This window comes from Rutidosis leptorrhynchoides, chromosome 2, assembly GCF_046630445.1.
Source record: "Rutidosis leptorrhynchoides isolate AG116_Rl617_1_P2 chromosome 2, CSIRO_AGI_Rlap_v1, whole genome shotgun sequence".
NCBI classification, from domain to species: Eukaryota; Viridiplantae; Streptophyta; class Magnoliopsida; order Asterales; family Asteraceae; genus Rutidosis; species Rutidosis leptorrhynchoides.
Window position 1 is genome coordinate 300,709,911 of NC_092334.1, and position 22,976 is coordinate 300,732,886.

Here is a 22,976-nt window from a genome sequence, read left to right on the forward strand (position 1 = left end):
GCAAGTGTAACTAATGATAATCGAATTGAGGATTTTTGTTCTAACTCGCTGTGGAATGTTTGTTTCATCGTACTTGTGTTCAAAGTATAAAAGTAAGTAGTACAAAATGTAACAAAGTATATGTTTCTCAACCCACAATTTAAAGTATAAAAAGTTGTTGAAAAGGTGGGACTATGATCTCACCTCGAGTGCACGAGTATAAAAGTACTTCACAAAGTAAACGTATGCATGAAAGTTGCTTAGCCTTGACCTAAACAAGTAAGTTGTATCAATTAACCTGTTACGACACTAGGTCGGGTGAAATGTGTTCAATTAGTCCTATAGCTCGTTACGACTCGAATAGTATAGCATGTGAATCACGTTGTCAAGTTTCATGCAAGAATCAAGTATAAAAGAATATTAGAATGATTGCATAAACGTTTGGCTAAGTTTAACTAAAAGTCAAACTCGGTCAAGTCAAAGTCAACAAAAAGTCAACACGTTCGGGTCGGGTCTCGAACTATTTTTCTGAGGTTATTATTCATATATAAGCATGTTAGAACAAATTACATGTGAATCGGAGGTACGTAGCATAGCAAACATTTTTAGAAATTTGACAAAGTAGGTCAGAAGCCAAACACGGAAAATGCCGCGCCGCGGCCCCTGGTGTCGCGCCGCGCCAATAGGCGTGGCCTGGTGCCTGGTCCGTTTCAAAAGTTCAAGGTCTCAACCAAACTTCAATTTAGCACAAATCACAAACCGTAAACACTTAGAACACGTATCTTATGTCGTTGGAAAGGTATTTTGACGAGGAATACTACTAACCACTTTTCATCAAGCAAAAACATCAATTGCAATAACCGAAATCTCGTCAAATGATCATTAAAGGTTTATTTTCAAAGTTTCAAGTTCACAAAATGCATTTTAAGATTCGGGAATCCAATTCACACATATGATATGCCGTTTTGAAGGTAATGAAACATACATTACAACTAAACACTTACTAATAACAATTCATGGCATTCAAAACATCGAAAGTTCGTTTTAAGTCTACCAAACCCTAACCAAAATTCACAAAAATCAATAATCATGTGTTTGAAGTTTTCTTAATCAACCTACGCATCAAAACGAAGCTAGTGTTACTAGTAACACAATTAAAACATGAACTTTAACAATTTAACAACATTAACTCATCCAAAATCAAAGATTTAACACACTCATTTTCAAGTTCATGCTAGTTACTCCAAAACAACAAATCGAGCAAACAAAACATATATTCATGTTATACTTGAGCCATAGACACTAATTAACACCATTTCAAGTATAATAAACGAATTTGGAGAAATCTAGTGTTTTAGAAATGTTACCCAAATGTGATGAAATTGGTACCAAAATGTAGAGGATGAAGAGAGGATCACGAATATGTAATTTGTTTTGATGTTGGCCTCCTAGATCGAATTTAGATGATGAATAATTGAATTGGGTGTTTGTGTGTGTTTTTGAGATGGAGAGAAAAAGAGAAGTAAGAAAAAGAAGGAGGAGGTTGAATGAGTGGTGGGGATAAATGGTTGACTAGTTGACCTAGTCAACTAGTTTGTCCCCTAGCCAATTTTCGTCCCTCAAGTTTCAAAGCGGGTGCGGGAATTAACCAAACGAATATTTTAAAAGAAAAAACGCTCGAGTAGACGAGTGATGTTATAATTAAATACCGGTAATATTATGAACGTTAGTCAACGGAAACTACGAATTTAAATAACGAAAGATATTATTTAAAAAAAAAAGACAGTGTTAAAAATAAATTTAACGGAAAAATGCGGGATGTTACATATAATGGTAGCCCACTTCGAGTCTTTGTTGTTTAGAAACCTCCACCACTATTTATAAATAAGAGCAAGATTCAAGGATCGTAAACTTGTCACGTTTAAGCCACCATTCTCGAGAGGATTTAACATGGTACGCCACTTTATCCGATGCAATTTATGAGTGTGATCAGTACCGCCCCAGAAAAAGTTAGATCTCAAAGATTCAAGATTATCAATCACTTTTTTAGGAACAATAAAAGATTAAAGTTGTAAGATTTGACAAATTTAGTAGATATGAAAATTATGTAGGACTTTTATGATATATTAGCCTTTTCATTATATCCTAACTAATAAACTCATGTCACATTCTACTCCACACTTTAAAATCACATTTGTAACATTCTACTTTCTACTCCAGACTATAAAAATTACACTCAGTACTGTTTTATACCAAACTATTAAACACTTTCTAAACCATTATATTATAAACATAAACAAATATAGCAATTAAACATAAATAGCTATTTCTAGTTACAAGTTGCATACTTCACCTCTTTCTCAAACGACATACAAGCTTCTTTAAGCATGATAATTATCAAACGGCAGTGGCACAACCGAGCCCGAATCCCCTAAACTCGGGTGAACGAAACCATAGCTACGCAACACCTGATTATCAGCAAAATTCAACACCTTTTGCATCGCATCCCAACAACTCTGCCTAGAGTACAACTCATTATGCGTACCACTACACGGTTGACACCCCGTAAAATGCGTTATAAACGGTCTTCTCCATCCATCCCTCCCATACCCCGCCCCTTTCAAATACTCCTCCCACAACGCACTATAGCCTTCCCTCACTTTTTCCGCATGTCTTCTCCTTAACCTACGCACCCCTCTCTCAACACCGTTATATTTCTCCGTTATGTTTTCCAATCTCCCCACAATTTCCATCCAATACCCTTCGAAATAATACTCATCTTCCACGTATATTTTATCCCCCCATTTTTCTTTTTCTCGTAATAATAAATAAACTAAACCCGTTTGATCATCGGATTCGGGTTTCGCCTTGTCTTTACAAGTCTCCCTCAAAATCTCACCCCATTTTTCATAATTCGGAGTCTGGGGGCCCATACCCGACCAAACATCCATAAAGTCAAGAGCCCATTGACTATTTCTAATCAAAAAAACACCCGCATTTAAACTCGTCCAACTTTTGTTCTCGTAAATTAATTCGGGCCAACCGTGGACGACAAAGTTATGATTTTTATAACGTTCGAGCGGCAACTTAAAATCCATATCCGTAAAAACAGCGTCTGCATCAACCCACCATATCCACTCGGCTTCAGGGTGGGCCAACATAGTGGCCCTGACCGTTGGGATTTTAGCCCAGTATGTAAACATTTCCGGCTGAAACAAAACATTATTGTAAAAGATATCGTACCCGTGTATTCGACAATAATCAACTTTATTCTTGAAATACCTTAACAACAAATGATCACCTATCGGGTTCTGACACGGGTTGGATTGTGAACCGGTTACCAACAAAACCCGTTTCTCCAAACCCGGTAAAAACGAAGGGTGTAACCATAACCACTCACGTCTTTTTTCATCCCAGTTTTTTATAGGCTTGTCGATAGTGTAAGTTAGTTCCGGGTCGTCGTAAAATGTGGGTTCGGGTGGGTCATGTGTCATATTAATCCCATGACCAAAGATGTGAGTATGATCAAACCCGTGAAGTTGAGAAAAAACATTATTGCTTTTGTCTGGAAATATTTTTAAAGTATGAGTACCTCCGGTTCTGATATTAAGTGAAGGGTGAGATGGTATAAAACTGAAACTGATAATGGGCCAAAAAGTCCATAATAGTGAAAGAACAACAATAGTGCCACCTACGATTGGTATTCCATTAGAGAATAAGGATGAGCTGCCTCTGCGATTTGGCATGATCGTGGTTTGTTTGATTGTTTGATTTAGTGATATAAAATTGATCGTGGTTGCATTTTATTTGTACATGCTGAGTATCAATAAGGAATGAATTGTCGTGTTAGAATTGTGGTAGCCAGCTATAATAATTAATGTTTATGGTTATATTAGATCAGCTATGAAGAAAAAAAAATCAAAGGGACGGTATGATAAACATTATTGTGGATGAATCCAAATGAGGTGACAATGTTTATTAAATTAAGGATGTTTTAATGGCGTCATGGTTACTATCATTGTAGACTGGATTTGTGTTGATGAAATTATTGCTTTTAAGATAGACAAAATTGCACCGGGTCCCTGTGGTATATTCGAAATAACAAGCGGAGTCCAAAAGAATTTTTTTGACTTGGGTGGTCATTGTGGTATGCATTTGTTTCATGGGGAGTCCATTTGCCTAACGTCTGTGATATTTTAACGGTAGAGTGTTGCACATGAGTTGCACATGAGGGTACAATGGTCCTTTTACCTCCTTTTACCCCCTTTTAGGTAGGTGTTACCTGCATCCATTCTTCATTAATCCCTTTTAGGTGTTACCTGCACCTCCTTTTTCTTCCTCTGTCATGAAAATCATAAACCCTAATTTTGTTCATAACAAACCTCCTTACAACTACTACTCCGTATTTTATTCATTGTGCTATAAATTTCAATTTGAAAAAAAGAAATATATCAAAACAACATTTTATAACAAAACTCATCTAAAAATTCTAAGTTATGGCATTTGAATCACCCAATATTCTTGGATCTTTGGACATTAGCCATTGATTTTATTCTTTGAATATTGCTTTAAAACCATCATGGCCAGTATACATTGCCATTAAATTTAATTTCAAAATCATAAACAAACACATTTAATAAACCCATGAAGCTCTAGTGAAGCTTCAACCATTTTAGATTCATTTTCAACAAAACCCACAAACTTACATGGATACTTACAATATCAACAACACATGGGCAAAAATACAACAATATGGGGCAATTAACGGGCTACATATCCATTCAATATACATCATCAGTAGATCTATGATCACAAAACACTTCAATACTTTTAATTAAAAAACTGTTGCTGATAACAAAATAGAGGATGATGATGATGATGATGATGATGATGATGATGATGATGAATGTGAAATTACCCAGAAGTGAAGAAGATAAATCCAACCTCAGAGAAAAGACAGCCGACACCGACGAGGACTTTGACAAGCTGAGGTGTTTCGCCGGAGCCGGAGTTGCAGGGAAATTATATCGTTTGGAGTGCGATGTATCAATTTGTCATCATCTTACATCTGATGTGTTGAAGAAATGGGGTTTTGATGTTTAGATCTATATGTTTATCAGATATGTACTGTTTGAATTCGAAATTGCAGGTAGGTGCTTAAATCGGATCTGAACCTTTCGCCATCCTTTCAACGGTTCTCTCTCCGGCGTCATTCTTATTGGTAGTGTTATGGCGGCGGCTGTGGCGGTGGCGGTTATGGTGACGACAGTGGTGGAGAAAACTGGAGAAAATTGAGAGTTGGGGTTTGATGTCTATGTGGGATTTAGTTCAAATTGAAGAACTGAGAATTATGTGATTTCGAATCTTTTCTTAAATCCATATGTACTTGTTTACTTTTGTGTATGTGATTGTGATGTGATGAAGTATCTGAAGAAATGTGGTAGATCTTAATTAAGGTTAGGGTGTATAAAAGAGAAAGAAAAGAGAAGGGGAAAGAAATTGGAAGAGATTTTTTTGAAATGACAATTTTACCCTCGTGTGCAAAGCATGTGAGGCACTAAAACGTTAGGATTAGACAGACGTTAGGCAAATGGACTCCCCATGAAATAAATGCATACCACAATGACCCCCCAAGTCAAAAAAATTCTTTTGGACTCCGCTTGTTATTTCGAACATACCACAGGGACTCCCGGTGCAATTTTGTCTTTAAGATAATAAGAAATGTTTTTTATCGGATAAGTTTCTTGATTTCAAGCTTTAGAAAATTAAAAACTAAGATAGACCAAGTAAGATAGACTAGTGTTCAACTTTTACGATCTATATCTATAGAAGTTTAAATTTCGGGCATTTGTTTTGTACTAATTACGTTACAAATTCAATTAAAGAAAAAGCAATTTGCTCTATAATTATAAGCTAAGAGTGTTTAATAAACATTATATCAAGTAAGCGATTCTATAATATTAATATTGTACGGAGTAATATTATATATAGTTATAAACTAGAAACAGGTCTAAATCGCGCCGCAATGTAAACAGTTCTAGTTCATAGGATTCAACTTCTTTAGCAAACAGTGAACACAAAAACACTCCTAAAACTACTAACTTAAACATTTTAACAAACATAAGCATCCAATGTCTTGAGCGCGGCTGCATAAACCACAATTAAAACTTCAAGGGAGTGACAAAACAAACTACAAATATCAACGTTCAATAGAGACAATAATCAAAAATAACTTCAAATCATTAAAATCATTAAAATCATTGCAGTTGGAAAAAGGGAAAAAACTCACCAAACCTAAGACTATAACATAATTCCCTTCCATCGTTTCTTTTAACACTATCCACAAAAGAAGAGACTTATGATTCAGCTAAATCAAAAAATACAGCTTATTGCAACATTTTTAAGAATAACTAAATAAATAGATGGGTTAACATTGTCATACAAAGTATATCACTAAGCAAGTCAATTGTAAATGGCTACATATTTAACAAAATAACTTAAATCCCTGAAACCTACTGTTTTTTGTAGATAGCAGTGAGAGGGGTATACCTCATTTGGGTTGCCCTTATATGATGTAGGCTTACGTTTGTGTGTATGCATGTATGTACGTATGTAAGCATGTATGTATGACTTGGTGCTTCGCATCGTTCGGTGCATCTTGGGATCATTATGGCTGAGGACGACCTTCCTTGCTCTTGAGCTTGGTTGGTTTCTTCTAGCTGGGTGGTTTCGGAGGTGTCTACCGTAAAGGTGCATGAGTGGTTTTTTGGTTTGCTACGGGTGGTTGGCTCTTTGCTTGCGCAACAACTTCCACCTGGCATGCCCTTCGAGTTGCTGTCCACAAGGTCCTTTGGCTCTATTTATTGAGGCAACGACAAGCGTCGATTTAGTGGCGCCTTGACTGCCGCTTAGAGCCTAAATTGATTTCCAGGCAGACTTTAAAACCCATGAAAATTTGATTCTACCATTTTCATGGCGTCTATCTTTTATTTTTTATGTATTTATTTCTTTCTTTTTTATCTCTTTTCTTTTATTTTTTTTTTATTTTTTATTTTTAATTTATTTTTTTTTCCTGGCCGGAGGTCCCCGCGGAAGCAATCTCTCTACCCTGAAGTAGAGAGGGAGATGAATTTCCTTTCATGTGGGTAGAGAATCTTTTCTCGACTCGTGGTTAAAGAAACGACTTCTCTTCTATTCTAGGGTAGAGGAAGTATTGTCTACATCTTACCTCCCCCATACCTCGCAGGCGTGGGATTGGGTATTGTTGTTGTTGTTGTTGTATGCATTGCCTTGCTTTTCAAAAATAAAATAAAATAAAATAAAATAAAATAATCTTTAAACTGACACTGTATTCTGCAATGTATGTATACGTATACATATTTATATGTAAAAAAGTAAATGTTTCACAACTAATCTGTTAGTTTCACAACTCAAGTCCAAATATTGAGATGTGCCCTTTTACATATCTACCTATCTATTGCTAACACCAAGACCATTCAGTGTCTCAGTATTTCTCAATTACTACCATAAGTATCAACTTTAAGGTTGCATAATTTTCCTCATTCTTTTTTTATCCAGTGTGAAAAGGTTGTCGACTTCATCATCTACTTCACCCTCTTGAGCCTACAATATCAAAAGATTAAGCTAATAAAATGGTGACCACATGACATCCATACTTGTCATGCCCTACCATGTTTCATATAGATGAAACATGAGGAGAATGACTCCATAGTCACTTTCATAATGATATGCTAAACCACCATTGGTATCACCTATGAACGAAAACAATAGCAAGAAACGAAAGTGTGAAGTTAGTAGTATAATCAACAAATTCATCTGCTTCTTCAAAATTGATTTTTTTTATTGAAATATCCTAATTGTGAAGTTATAAGCTACAAATTTACACACTTTAGTACAATTTTATAGTTACTATTAAAATCAGAAACAATAATCAAAATAATCACTTTTAAACGAAACCGTTAAACCAAAATCACACCTGAATAGACTTGTACACGAAGAAAAGAAAACATTTTATTGAATATATACATACCTCCCTAGTATTGGCAACATAAAGTTTGCCTCTGCTACCAGAAATTGCAACATTTTTTGTTGGTACAAACACAATTTGCAGCAACAAAATCATAATTGTTGACAACCTAATTCCTAGATCACACAAAACATCCGGAATACAATCACTAATAACAACTAATTCATAATTATCTTTTTTTATTCTTACTTTTGTATTTCCGAATTCCCAATTGCACCGACACTTGAGGTGAAGCCGTACAACCCAAACAATCTTGTTGATGTACATTATGAAGCAATCCAGATGACTGAAAATAACGCACTAGTGATACAACATTAGGGTTATTTAAAGTGAATTCTTACCACTAGCATAGCCTATTTAAGTCGAATTGAGTATCACTGGCTCCTCTAAAGACTCGCAATCAACTACTTCAAACTGTGTTGCGTGTTTGTTCTATAATGTCTTTGATAAGGAGTCTTCATGCAAATAATCCTTACCATAGTCAAAAAGAACTATTTATCTGTTTAGATGGAAGATTCAAAGTAGGTCGGTTGCCCATCATCAGCTCTTTAACTTAAATTTGTTTAATTATTAACAATAATATAAGTGTCTAAAAACTTAAATTATCACACAGCTGAATTCTTCTCCCATCAATGATGTGAAAGTCAGCAAACTCGGTCTGTCGTCATCCTTCCGTGAAAGTCTACATAATAAATACTAAGAGGTGGTTGCTACCAAAATTTAGACCTTATCAAACATTGATTCGATCATATATATCCTCAGGTAGCAAAATGTAAGAAACTGAATAGAGGGAAAATACAGAACTTATATTATTGAATAAACTTGAATTCTTAATATTCGTCAATATAGAGAAAATGTTATAGAGAAAATGTTGTTCGATTAGTTTTCACGAGTCGAGTAAGAAAATATTAATATTCGACACGCTCGAAAACTCATTTAATAATTGAACGAGTTAATCGAGCCTATATGGCTCGAATAGTTTGTATGCTTGTTTATGTTTAGACGAAACGAGCTACACGAGCCGAGCTAAGCGAGCTTGTCGAACGAGCTTGTATGGAAAATGGTAATATTAATTTAAGACTTAAACATTTTATTATTAAATTTATAACTTAATTATCTAACTAGAAAGTTAAACTTTAACAACCATTCAGGCTTGCCTGAGTAGCCACCGAGTTGCCCAATGAAGCACACCACCCGGGTTCAATTCCTGGCTATGCCAAATTGTTCAAAAAGGGAGTGTGACTAGAGGGTGCGCATAATGCGCAATTCACCCGGTACCAGGTCTCGCGCTCGGGAAGCTTAATTACCCGAGGTTTTACCTTCTATGGGGGAGCCAATGTGTTCGTTCATAGGAGGGTTTCTTTGCTTACAAAAAAAAAAAAAAAAAAAAAAAAAAAAAAAAAAAAAAACCCTTTAACTAGCAAAATATAAATGTTAGGTATATGTAACCATCAACACTTCACTTATATATAAGCATCTTCTATATAAGCATCTTCTTGGTATCATTGTCTTTCCCACATCCAATGTGTGATAGAAATTCCTTCACTTATTTACTTCATCCCACATTGAATATCAATAGAAAGTGAAATGGAATGAGAGCACTACAAATATATGTGTAACGATAACATCAATTTCAAAGGTTGAAATGTGATATTTATAAATATAAACATTACCCAACTAAATCAAATTCTAATGATTTAGATACTTTTTATTAATTAGCAATTATTTAAGAAATTGTTAATTATTCAAAGATTTTTTGTGATCATAAACAAGTTCAAACGAGCTCGGACCGAGCTTCAATTCAAGTTCGAAACAAATAAATTTGAGCTAGTAAACAAGGAAAGTTAAACAAATATCGCGTTCGAGCTCGAACAAATAAAAAAAACTCCATGCCTTGCAACAACCTCTTGAATATACAATTTCGACATAGCTTTCATTGAGGATTTTAATAATATAGCACAATATATGTGGAGTTCTCGTCCTCTTTCAAAGCGTGATATGAAAGCAACTGTTATTGGAGTTTGTTCAAGATGTAGGTTATTCTGGTCCAAGAACAAGAGTGATCAGAACTTTCAAGAAGCAGCACATCCATCACCGCTGGTAAACCGTACGTGAGAGATGTCAAACGCACGGTTGAGGTTAGTCAAACGAACGAAATGTTGAGGATTTTAGGTGAACCGTACATGCGAGACTTGGACTATATAAGGTGTTATTCTGTTTCTGTTTGACACTTTGTCGAGTTCGAACAAAGTAATTTTCCAACGAGTCGAGCTTAACTACTTACTGCTCGACATGAGTTCAGTTCATTAACAGTCCTAGTTATACCATGTTCTTATAAAAAACGAAACTATCTTAACAGAAATGTTATAGTCCTGGTAGGTTCGTGAGGCATGGTTTGTCAGAGTGCTCACTCAGATTTATACCAGATGAAAGGAGAAAAAGAATAAATCTATCTCATGGTTCAAAGTAGTATCTGAAACAACTGCAATCATATACTAGTGGAATAAATGTTAATTTGTGAATGTTAAAAGTCCGGTGTAATGTTTTTTTAACCAAGTCAAGTAAGTTTTAAACCAAGAGCTTGTTGTAGCTAATCTTGTAGCTCAGAGTCTACATAAGTTATTAAGCATAAGGCCACATAAGTAAAAATAAAGCTGATTGTGGCTTGATGTGTGAACCAATTGTTTCAGGGTCAGGTGAAGACGAAGTTACAACAGAGGTTCACCTGTATTGAAGTATAGATAGTAGATAGATGTTTATACCAACATCAAATTAATGGTACAGTGTGCAGAGCAAATGAAAGAAAGTACATCAAACAGTCTTATTTATTGAAATCAATCAAAGGAGGATCTTAAGCAGGCAGCAAATGTTTCGTGAAACCCGTCACACAGGCTCAGACTTGGTTTAACTAAATAACAGATCACTTCTCGGGTGTTTTCGGAAGTCCCTTCCATTTAAAGTTGTCTGAATATGCCTTTGCCTGCAGCAAGTGCATTTACAGAATCAAGCTAAAAGAAGAGATTATATATATTGTGTCCATAGATAGAGAGAGGTACCAATCAGATTTAATACTTCAAGTGGATACAATGATAACACATTAGTTCTGACGGAAGTAAAGAAAAATGATTCATGGGCCTACAAAACATGATGGACTACAGAAGGAAGATCACACACTCCTATTTGGTGAAGTAAAAGTGAATACATTATTATTAAGACTTTCTACCGACTGAAAAGAATGTAGACGCACCTAAGAGTAGATGGACAAGGGTTTGACCAACTGATATGATTACTTCTGGTTCCTGTACAAGTACCAATTACCCAATCAACCTAAGAGTAGATGGACAAGGGTTTGACCAAAACCACTGTTCTAAAAGTTGGCCGACACATCGGTTTGGGAACTAACCCGTCCCGTATCGCCCAAAACGCTTAAAAGTTTAGGGTTTAGTCCCTAAACCTAAACTCTAAACCGTTCATGTAAAACCTTAAATCTAAAACCTAATTTCTAACCGGGCAAATTTCATAAAAAGGCAACATATTATATTAGTTTTCCTATTTTCGGTAATATATTTCATGTCGCTATAAAAAAAAGGGCAAATTCCATAAAAAGGCAACATATTATATTAGTTTTCCTATTTTCGGTAATATATTTCATGTCGCTATAAAAAAAGGAGTCATTTTTCAAAAGTTAATCAAAAAGAGGGGTGTCGTTAACTTTTGTTAACTTTCTCAGTTAAGTGTCAACTTTGCATAACATGTCAAGTTCTTTATCGACCAACGTTTTCAACTTGCGATTTTGATGCACGTTATCAACGTGCGATTCCGACATGTGTTTTCGACCTGCGTTTTCGATGCGCGTTTTCGATGAGCGTCGATCGTGGCACGTTTTCAACTCGCAATTTCGACGCTCGTTCTCGAGGCACGATTTCGACGCGTATCGAAATGTTGCAATTTTCGATCATGTCTTTGGGAATTACTATATATGGGAAAAACACGCATCGAAAAACACGCCTCGAAAACGCGCATCGAAAAACACGCCTCGAAATCGCGTGTCGGAATCGCGCGTCAAAAACGTGCGTCGAAATCGCAATTTGAAAACGTTGGTCGATAAAGGACTTGACATGTTATGCAAGGTTGACACTTAACTGAGAAAGTTAACAAAAGTTAACGACACCCCTCTTTTTGATTAACTTTCTAATATACACTCCTTTTTTTATAGCGAAATGAAATATATTCCGAAAATAGGAAAACTGGTATAATATGTTGGTATAATATGTTACCTTTTTATAGAATTTGCCCATTTCTAAACCATAAAAAAAGTGGTGGGCCCACCCCCACTAGTTTGAAAAAATTTTGTACGGAGTATCACTCAAATTATATATGACACCAGAAATATTAAAGATACGACCCATGTGATTAGTGGTTTTTTAAAGTAAACAACCATTCTTTGGAAAAAAATTACAAAGTACCACTCCAATTGTATAGAATCGCCATTGCTCCTGACTCGTCCCACCAAGACCGATTAGTCACCGACTCGCAACTTTTACAACCTTGACCAAAAGTAGCAACATTTATACTATATAGTATCCATCTTCAAGGACAGTCTAGAGGTAGTAACAAACAGGCAGGTTGGTCGCGGGTTGGGTTGACCAATGAACACCTTTACCTTTTATAATAAAGATATACTCCATACATATTTTACTTGTATAATAAGAGGTTGTATTATGCATTTATACACTTGTACAACTATTGAGCTGTATGACCCGCTTGACCTGTTTCCGATATAGCTAAATTCCCATTTACATTATAGACAACCTGATTTGACATGATTTTATATAAATGGGTCGAAATCACCACCTCTTTGCCAGTCAAACAAGTATCATGGAAATCCAACATTAGGATACCAAGTGATTAGGCATAAATAACCTATTCATATAGCTTCTTTCATGTAAAATATTCAAAGAGGGCATTAGAATTATTTACCTTTAACAAGGGTGAATGGTGCTTCTTGACCTGCAAATAAAAAACACTTAGCTGATTAAGTAATAATCAGATAGAATAAAAGAACAAGGAACAACAGCTAAAATCAACTTAAACGAAAAGAGCAAGTACTGCCAAACCATTAAATACAACATAAGATAACATGTAGACATTAAACTTATGGATGTTTAAAACAACAACAATGTAGAATGATAAGGTATGCGGGCAGAATGACGTATACACACCGTAACGAGTAATGACTAAATTGATTTAGCACATGAGTTTTATAGATTACAAATTTAAATTGAATAAATCTTATGACAAATAATTTAATAAAAATTTAGATAAAACATTATGGGGATCCTGAAAGAATGAGTCTACAACAGTGTGTAACAAGCTATAAGGAATTCCTAAGGGCAAGACGCTTTTGTCACGAGAAAAAACAAAACATCCCAAACCGTCCATTCAAATTCGTACAAAAAATGTCCAAAAACAACAATTACATAGACGAAAACAAAGAGAACCATAACAGGATCCAAACATTACAAACGAACAGAATAAATACTTTTGGCATGAACTCAATGATTTCATTATGTTAAAAAACAAGAGAACAAAAAACACACACAAAGTTGCAACAATAATTGGTATATGGTTCTCACCGTATAGTCCCAGCCATGCCTTTCTGCAAATGATTTAGCATCTTCTTCACTAGTGAAACTGAGTGCTGAGTCACCGACATTAGCATACGGATCCCCTGTGGACGTCCAACCCATCAACGGATTTTCCCATCTAAATAAAAACGCGAAAAAAGATATTAAGTTATTAGTATGTTGACAGGTTTGAGCTTGAGAGTATTAGACTTAGATATACACCAGTTTCCTTCTCATGTTAAACCAGATGATACATGTGCCAACTTTGATCTATTTATATGTTAATCTATTGACTTCGCTTATATATAATCTATAAGATGTAAAATGGGTAGAATAAAAAGTTTAACCAAAATGGGGAAGGACCAAATTAGTTGAACAGGTAGAATGAAATCCAAAACCAATTGAAATAATATGGGTTTTGTAAACCATCTGTAAGCGTGCCAACTATTTATAATCCTTAAAAAAACATTTGTGGGACAAACTGAACTTTGTTGCTATTTCTTGCAGGTTTTGACCTGAACCCGCTTGCCATAATTTGCCTAGCGTGACCATTTTGCCACATCTCATAATATAGTCAAGGTTGTAAAAGTCGCTAATTAGGGACTGGTCGGTCACTAATCGGACGATGATCAACTTTCACTTTGAATGTATATGACTGACTTTTACCAAGTTGATTGGATAAATCCAACTTTGAACTAATAAATCACACTTTGACTGACTAAATTGGACTTTGACAACTTTGACCGGATAAGATTGCAACAAGTTGACGACTAGTCGGATTACTTCAACATCCCGACTAGCCAGCTACTAGCAGGGGGACTTTTACAGCAACAAATGTGGTACAGCATCTAGGAACCAAGTACAGACATTTTAGCACCATGTGTCCCATTTTGGCTTTCAAATTACAGCTGAAATTTGGTGTATCTTACAATATAACCGCATTTAACGAGATGCAAAATGACTTGATGTTTTTAAGAAATTTTGTAAATGTAACCAGCGATTAACAAAAGCTGAATACACATTTAGGAGAAATATTTGTAGTACAAGATAAAAATAGGAAAATATATAAAAAAGAAGCAATAATAATAATAATACTTTTGTGTAGACAGAAAATTGATCTTCCACTTTCCAACTTTTCCAGCTCCTTGTTGTGATGCGGTTCGAGCTGGTGAATAGATAAGAACCTGACATTCATTCATGGAACCCTAGATTATAAACTAACTAAACAATTCACATCAAAGTAAACTAATTTGCCCCAAGTTTAAAAGCATATACTGTAATATATTGGTTATCAAAACCCTAGATTTGAAAAAATATATAAATTACGAGAACAATTTAACTTGGGTAAGGTTTTATAGTAATCAATAATATATTAAATCAGAATCGAATGAAAGAAAGAAATTAGGAAAATTTATTAGAGGAATAGAAAAGGGAAGGGGGGGATTGTAAGTAATTTACCCTTCTTTGAAGATGTTCATCAGGAATACCGGAAACAGTGCCGATCTCACCTGCTTTATACTCAACAGATAAAGCATCCGTTGATAATCCACGATTAATCAATTGGGGAAACACGGATCGATGAGAATGGCTTCCCATTCGACGAAGAGAGCTAGCCATTTTTAGGTATTAATATTTTATTCGAGAGATGCAGCTGCTGCTGGTGCTGATGTTGTTTTGAGTTTGGGTCAGGGGACGTATTACGGATTATATGTATATGTGTGTATAGTAGATATCACCAACAGTCTAAATAATAAAGCGAACAGTAAAACTAGTTCAAACGTGAAAAATCAACAAGTATACTACCATACAACAATAACAACAACAATACTCAATCCCATATGAGTAACATAGGAGTGAGGTATGAGAGAGGTAGGATATAGACAATCCTTCCTCTATCCTAGAATAAAGAGAAATCATTTCTCCACCCCGAGTTATTAGACACTCACAAGAGCGGAGAAAGTCCTGCCTCTCTCTATTTGACGGGTAAAGAAATTGCTTTCAAGGGGACCTCTGGTCATAAAGAATGGAAAAAAGAAAGAAAGAAAGAAAAAAAAATTAGTAATAATGAAAAGGAAAATAAGAAAATAAATAAAAAATAAAAAATAAAAATAATAAAATAAAATAAAATAAACGGAGACGCCATGAAAATGGTAGAATCAAATTTTCATAGGTTTTACAACGTGCCTGGAGTTCAATTTAGGCTCTAAGCGGCAGTCAAGTCGCCAATAAATCGACGCTTGCTAAGCCTCGCTAAACAGAACCGTGAACAAGTATACTACGATAGTCGGAGTATTATGTGTTAAGGAGTATCTGATAGACAAAGATGGTGAATAGTAACTAGAGGCATTTTCGTCCTTTCACCTTTTTTTTTTAATTCTAATTAAATTTCACTACACCACCAAAGACCACCACACTTTTTCCAAATATTCAAATCGACCCCCCAAACAGGGAGTAAAGTGTCAAATAACCATTTTCATAAAAAATCTTAAATAAACTCCACCCAAATATTCAACGGGTCATATCTTCTCGCTCGCAACGAGTTAAATTTTTCTGACACCATCGTTAAACTCGAAATAATTTTAAGAACACAATGTCACTAACTATACGCAAAACGGACGCTTTTTAAAAAACGCTAAATATTTGGGGTACTTTTCATAAACGTTGATTTTGCGTTAAATTTTTAGAGGTCGATAATTACATAGCTAAATGCGGAGATAGACATATATTGTTAATTTAAAATAACATTTAAATCTTTCACGGGTTATACCTTTTAGTTCGACTCGAGTTGCGCTTTAACGACATTATTCTTTAGCCACAAAATAATTTTACAAACTAAACGCAATAAAATACATTGAAAACCGAACCCCGGCGCGAAAAGAGGGTTCAACAACTAGTTAGTATTAAGAGTAAAAAACACACACTGTTTGTTTCCATGAAAATATAAACACGGAGACTTAGATTGAGTGTTTTTTTTATGAATATATAAAACAAAATAACGTCTTATTCTGTCTTTAAACTTGCAGATTTAAAAATATGTTTCTCAATGTACCAATGTCTTTTAATATTTCTACTAGAGTACTGGATGATATAACTAGATAACTACAGTTATATCTATTGTATTAATATACCCATGAGATCTGAAATTTTTGGGCGATCATGAACGAGTCATATCGCTTTTTGATTTTTCTAGTGACGAACTCGAATTTTGTAAGGTTTTCAAGGCTTCTTAACGTAGGGAACTAGATAATATTATAGAATTCACGGGGGGATTGTGATCAACATGACGATTACAAAGTTAGTGTGCATATGGTCAGGTCATCCGATACCAGCTCTATGTTTGAGAAAAAACATATTGATGATGAAAAGAACAAATGTATGCATTCGTTTTATGGAGAAGCTTATGAGATACATAGTGAAAACCACTCGGCTAGAAAGGAACATAATGATCATATCACCTCAATGGGAAAGATAAAAACTAAACCGAATGATAGACACTAAATCCGTGTGAAAAGAATTTGAATCCTGATTTGGCACCAAGTACGCAAAAGATCTCCTATTTGAAAGCTATTGTTGGGTCGAATGAGGTTCAAAAGGTTAACTTTCGCCTTGGGGATTGGAGGATGGGATCGAAGTTGATATTCCAATGGAATAAGTAAAAGAGGCCGCAAACGAATATGAGAACACCATTTATGTATACTTTATCGGTCGAAGAATTGCATATCCCGTGGTTCAAAACTATGTGATGAACTTGTGAAAAAAGTATGACATAGAAAAGATTATGATGAATTTTAAGGGGTTTTACTTTTTAAAAATGTAAGCAAAAGGTTAAAGAAGTGGGTCATGTCTTGGACTATCTGTACACACTATCTTCGTAATTGGAGATGATAGAAGTATGATAATACTCTTAAAAAATCAGTTGGTCTTGAACGTATTGTTGGCTTCTTATGTGTGCATGAGTGTGTAAGAGCACTTGTTAAAAGATATTTACATACACTTGGAAAGAAAACATAAAGTATTCTTTCATTTTTTTTTCTCATTCAAGCAACTCTCGTATAAAAAGTATTCTTTCATTTTTTTCTCATCCAGGCAACTCTCAAATAACTAGTGGGAACGACTTTAGTGTCAGTAGGTACTTAAATAAAGCGATTAAACGTCGGGAGCTTTACTGGCAGGTATCTTTCTATTCAGTGTGTTGCCAAAGGGCAAAAAGGAAGAAAGTAGTTCTTTAACTCAAGATGGTTGATCACAAATCAGATTTACATTTTACTTGTACATCATTTTAGAACATCTGAAGTACCCTGCAAAGATACTGACTACCAATCCTCTACAATTCACATTCTAATCTTGATAACTCATGAGCCATAAATTATGAATGATACCCTGAACCATAAAAAGTCATCTTAGCATAAAACATATAAAAAAGTGGACTTAAAGTGATATTTAATAATCTACAACTCAATGTATTCCCAAAAAATAATTCCATATCTTTGGGTTGTATTTTCGCATTTCCTACATAATCTTCAACTAGATCAACATGGCCTTCAATGGAGAAAACCTGCGTTGTTCACAAATGAAATTAGGAGTATTAGCAACTGCATCTAACGATAATATGAACCTTTTGGAATGAATTAACTCACCCTTGGCAGTTCATCTTTAATTAATCATCGGACTCAAAGTTTTCATCATCTTTCATATACATTTCTTGCACTGCTGCTGTTGTAAAATCACAGTCAAGTCTCAAATCCTTTTCAAATTTATCATCAACAAATCATAAAAATTGATGAATTCAACACATTAAAAAAATAGACCCCTTCAGTGATATTTTATTAATAACTGGTAAGGCAAAGGTAAATAGCTGAAACAAGGAATTGGGTTGAATAGTAAAAACTTTGCCTAATCACTACCCTGAGTTATACTTAAGAATTTTAAACTTATAAATTCCTTTATCCGAAAAAAAATATGGATATGGATTAGTATAATAATAAAGTCTTGACCTTTTGTAATCTACAAAGTAGAAGACTACAATTGTTCGTGCCCCAGTCAGTTGACAGAACTAAGGGCGTTTATCGGTTCGGATTTCGGTTTTCTCGGTTATTTGGTTCAGTTTGTTCGGTAAATTTTGGAGGCAAGACAAAAAATCGAAACCGAAAGCAAACTAAAACTCGAATTCGATTCGGTTTTGGTTAAACCGAAAAACCCAAAACACCATAATTTAAACAAAATAATCATAACAAATCGATTATTGTTTTTAAAATCGGTTTTTATTCTATATATATTGAGAATAATTATTAAATATATCATTACTTGAATTCGGTTTCGGTTACACCGAATTCAGAAAAGGAAAACCGAAACCGAACCGACAACTGATTTCAAATTTGAAACCCGAACCAAAAACCAAATCCAAATTCGGTTTTTTCCCCTCTCAATATGGTTTTTGGGTTAATCGGTATGAAACCATATATTGAACAGCCCTAGGTGAAATAGCCAATGAAATATTAAAAGGATAAGAATGTAGTAATATAAGAAAAGGATATCTGTAGTAATCCCAATCTGTTGGTGCAATAGCAATCTTGCTGAACTCAACTGCACTTGCATCAATGCCTTGAAATATATAACCGTTGGTCTTGTCTATTAATTTCACAAGATTCGTGACACTCTCTCTGTCCTGAAAAAAAAAAAGTCAAAACCCAAAAGTCAAAACATCTGTGCATCAATATAGTGTGTACATAGCCTACTAAATTAAACCACAGGTAAATATTAACATGCCTGAATAGCCAACGTAGTGAAGTTGACCAAACCATAACCTTCAATTACTTCACACAGTTCCTTGGTGAGTTTTCTACCAACATATATACAGATTGATGAGTTTAGTATGCGTAATGCGTATTTGGTCTAAATGATATGCAAAAAAAAAACTCTACCAACGTACCGGTATTTAGAAGAACGGGGATCTTGATCAAGATGGTGTTGCAAATAAGATAAGTCATCCACGTCCGTGTAATAATCAAGATTAAAGGCTGTGGCACAAGTCAAAAGTCAAAACATATTTCAAGATTCAAATTGAATGAACTTCTAAAATGCTTTCGGTACCTAGTTTTCCATAGCTCTCGATAAGATCAATCTTCGACAACACATTGACATGTGGCAGATCCATATGCAACATTGTTGACAATGAGAGGAGCAATGCACTCACATATTTACCAGGGTCACTACATAAGTGGGCATCCACTAAGTGAATCACAGTCAACTGTAAAAAGAATAATCATTTTTTAACTGTTATAATTCTTGCAGATGGGGGCCATGCATGTGTGTGTGGGTTAACGTAATCAAAGAAAGAAGCGACAGAACAAAAACCACATCACATACCCGAAGTTCGAGATTCTTAATAAGTTTCATTATGACCTTTTTTGCATTAGAGTGAAGGAAGAAGAGTTCTACTTGGCCAGGAAAATCGAAGAGGAAATAGTGATCTGCAAATAAATTCAGTTCTTAAATGATATCTTACTTTTATCAGTTTTTACCAGAAACATACTACAAAACCGCACAAGATAGAACACAAACAGTCAAAACGATCTAAACATATGCAGTCTATAGCGATATAACAGGTCACACTACATATACTTTAGGCCTCTTCATGAGTACTAACCTTTCAAGAGAGGTTTCAATTTAGATTCTAACCAATCAATATTTTTCTCCAAGTAATCCATACAATACACGAGACCTAATTGAAAAACATTAAATAGAATTATTAATCACGCATGATCAAATAATTCTTCTTATATGTAAGAGAACTAATCAGGCAATCTTTGGAAGAGAAAAAAAGATAGTGAAACCTCCATTAGGACCGAGAGAGTGTTCATTCATGACATCACTAAGTTTAATGAGATCCTCAATGTTAATAGCACAATCATATCTAAGCATACATTAAAGAAAAGATGCATTCCATCACATGCAATTATGTGAATAATTTTCACATATATAGTTATATACAATACAATGAAAGGGATTTAAAAACGTAATCACAAATCACATGTGATTATGTTTTAAGTCACATTTCATTAGACTCAATATGTACCATCCTTTTTATTTGGTTTTCCAGATTTTAGCGGCTTCAAATGAACCTACCTTTACAATATAAATATATAAATATGTATATAATATAACATTGATCTGTTTTAAAAAGGATACGGCAATGAATCATTTGCAGGGTCTAAATTAATAACAGCTACTTTCCTGTAATCACAAAAATTACAATTTTCAACAATTTGGGCGATAGAGTAATCAAAAAAATTTATATGAGTGAACAGAATTGTACCTGCCGATGAGTTGTAGGTACTGTTGCATACCGTTGCAGTAAGTGGTTTTACCGGAACCTGGTGGACCGATTACTACCTGACCAAAAACCATTTTCACTACTTCCACACAATCCTCAAGTCAGAATTGGTGTGAAGAAAAAGTTGCCAGAAAATTGCTAGTTGTTGTCAAGCAGGAGCTGTTTCTCTGCTTCTGTACTGTAATATTGGAAAAGAAAAAGTTAACCTTTTTTTTTTTCTTTATTATGAGTACCTGAAAGTCTTCATTGTTATTTAACAAGGTATTTGATAATGTTTAAACATGCAACAATTTGTTTTAACCAAATGCATTTTACCACATTATTAACTTATCACAGTGTCACCCTAACATGTTAAAGTGATAATTCCATCGTTTCCTCATAAAGCTCCATATGTGCTTCTTTAGATATGAATTTTTGTTACCTAATCTATTGTACTGACGATCATCAACAATTTATCAAACATCGTAAAAATAACTAGACCACTTGTAACGCAATTCTCAAACTGAGGTGTTGAGCCAAATCGTTTGTGATCCAAGCATGGGCATGAGAACAGCTAGATAATGGGACCCGCAATTGAAGTATGAAACTGACAATTTAATATTAATTAAGTTGATGCTATTAATTAAAAAACTTGATAACTAATGAGTCATGACTATCAATCAATCATATGAAAGCTTGTATATCTAGTAAATTCGTGTTGAAATCATTTAGACTAGTCAAACACAGCCTAGCCTAGATGAGTGGTAATTAGATTCAAACAAAACAAAATATAAACCCTAATTTAGTGTACTAATAATGATGATGATGATGATGATGATGATGATTCAGAAAGCTAAAACCCTAACGACAAAATTTAGATAGAAGTTCAAAGTAATTGGTTGGTTAAAGAACAGGAATGATACCTTGTATCGATATAAAAGCGAGCTGGTAGAGCAAATAGTGGCGCACTGTGAATCAGCAATAGTCAGTCTGCAAGTATTTGGAAAAGTTATGACGGGAAGAACAAGTTCATCGATCAGTAGTAAGGGTTAGGGTTTGGATGTCACCTAAACCTGTGTTCCTTGAATTGAATTGTGAGGTGATTGATGACGAGAAATAAAAGTTACCCAATGGCTCAACTACATAATTTTGTGACGGGGTTGATTAAGCTAGAGTTTTTAACCAAATCCAAGATTTTTTGTTAAAACTTTATTTGCCAAAAGAAATTGTTACAAAACATATTTTACCAAATGGCTTATTTTCTTCATAACGTTATGGATTGTTTATCTCATGAGTCTGTGGCCCCTTTTTATGTTCTTAACTAGAAAAGTGGTCCGCGCGATGCCGCGGTGCCTTTCGGGTTACACAATCATATTTAACGTAGCGTTATGTATTTATGGAAATAAAAACGCTTTGCTACGGGTGTTTTTGAATACACGTCGTTAGAACCTAGTATACCTAATGGCATATGCATTTTTAACGTCGGAAAGATTGTGTAAAAAATGAAAACATCACCATCGATATGATGTAGGTAGTTTGGGTTGTTTATTATAAGTGTATGTATATGTATTGAAGATAGCCCGAGGTGTTTAGCGTTTTTTGAGAAGTGTCCGTTTAGCGTATAGTTAGTCCCGTTGGGTTCGCTAGATTTTTTCGAGTTCAACGGTGGTCTCGGAAAAATTTAACTCACACCGAGCGAGAAGATATGGCCCGTTATAAATTCTGAAATGCCCCGTCCTAATCCATCTGGACGAAATCATCAACATTTGATCCCAGAGCGATGATCGACTCCAAGTAATGTCCTTAAAATGAGCAAATGCACAGCGGAAGATTTCTTTCATACCTGAGAATAAACATGCTTTCAAGTGTCAACCAAAAGGTTGGTGAGTTCATTAGTTTAACATAAATAATCATTTCCATCATTTTAATAGACCACAAGATTTTTATTTCTCATACATATACGTCCCATGCATAGAGACAAAAATAATCATTCATTTGGATTGAACACCTG

The 22,976-nt window shown here is 34.7% G+C and overlaps 3 protein-coding genes across 3 annotated transcripts; all 3 read right to left on the reverse strand.

Moving 5' to 3' along the window:
• Positions 1-2,360: 2,360 nt before the first annotated feature.
• On the reverse strand, positions 2,361-3,725 carry LOC139891817 (putative glycosyltransferase 7). The gene is made up of 2 exons (XM_071874822.1): positions 3,620-3,725; positions 2,361-3,544 (listed from the first exon to the last, which is right to left on the reverse strand). Exons 1-2 carry the CDS (start codon positions 3,723-3,725, stop codon positions 2,361-2,363), a joined length of 1,290 nt encoding a protein of 429 aa, XP_071730923.1.
• A 7,009-nt stretch (positions 3,726-10,734) lies between these two features.
• Positions 10,735-15,363, reverse strand: LOC139891818 (NADH dehydrogenase [ubiquinone] iron-sulfur protein 4, mitochondrial-like). The gene is made up of 5 exons (XM_071874823.1): positions 15,112-15,363; positions 14,749-14,837; positions 13,663-13,792; positions 13,007-13,036; positions 10,735-11,006 (listed from the first exon to the last, which is right to left on the reverse strand). Exons 1-5 carry the CDS (start codon positions 15,268-15,270, stop codon positions 10,947-10,949), a joined length of 468 nt encoding a protein of 155 aa, XP_071730924.1. The 5' UTR covers positions 15,271-15,363; the 3' UTR covers positions 10,735-10,946.
• A 2,498-nt stretch (positions 15,364-17,861) lies between these two features.
• On the reverse strand, positions 17,862-22,111 carry LOC139891819 (GPN-loop GTPase QQT1-like). Its single transcript, XM_071874824.1, has 12 exons — positions 21,889-22,111; positions 20,969-21,164; positions 20,842-20,886; positions 20,487-20,566; positions 20,300-20,374; positions 20,020-20,123; positions 19,744-19,900; positions 19,583-19,670; positions 19,420-19,492; positions 19,188-19,318; positions 18,291-18,371; positions 17,862-18,208 (listed from the first exon to the last, which is right to left on the reverse strand). The coding sequence occupies exons 2-11, from the start codon at positions 21,058-21,060 to the stop codon at positions 18,311-18,313; spliced, it is 906 nt and encodes a 301-aa protein (XP_071730925.1). The 5' UTR covers positions 21,061-21,164; positions 21,889-22,111; the 3' UTR covers positions 17,862-18,208; positions 18,291-18,310.
• Between the last annotated feature and the right edge of the window lie 865 nt (positions 22,112-22,976).

Excerpts from the sequence above, each read along its gene's own strand:
- LOC139891817 (XM_071874822.1), bottom strand. The coding sequence starts at position 3,725 with ATGCCAAATCGCAGAGGCAGCTCATCCTTATTCTCTAATGGAATACCA. Across the intron at positions 3,545-3,619 it reads GACTTTTTGGCCCATTATCA|ACAAAAGCAATAATGTTTTT; the intron begins GTTTCAGTTTTA and ends AAATATTTCCAG.
- LOC139891818 (XM_071874823.1), bottom strand. The coding sequence starts at position 15,270 with ATGGCTAGCTCTCTTCGTCGAATGGGAAGCCATTCTCATCGATCCGTG. Across the intron at positions 13,793-14,748 it reads AATTTTCTGTCTACACAAAA|ATGGGAAAATCCGTTGATGG; the intron begins GTATTATTATTA and ends GTTTTTATTTAG. Across the intron at positions 13,037-13,662 it reads GGCATGGCTGGGACTATACG|GTCAAGAAGCACCATTCACC; the intron begins GTGAGAACCATA and ends TTTTATTTGCAG.
- LOC139891819 (XM_071874824.1), bottom strand. The coding sequence starts at position 21,060 with ATGGTTTTTGGTCAGGTAGTAATCGGTCCACCAGGTTCCGGTAAAACC. Across the intron at positions 20,124-20,299 it reads ATTGAAACCTCTCTTGAAAG|ATCACTATTTCCTCTTCGAT; the intron begins GTTAGTACTCAT and ends ATTTATTTGCAG. Across the intron at positions 19,671-19,743 it reads CGAGAGCTATGGAAAACTAG|CCTTTAATCTTGATTATTAC; the intron begins GTACCGAAAGCA and ends CTTGTGCCACAG.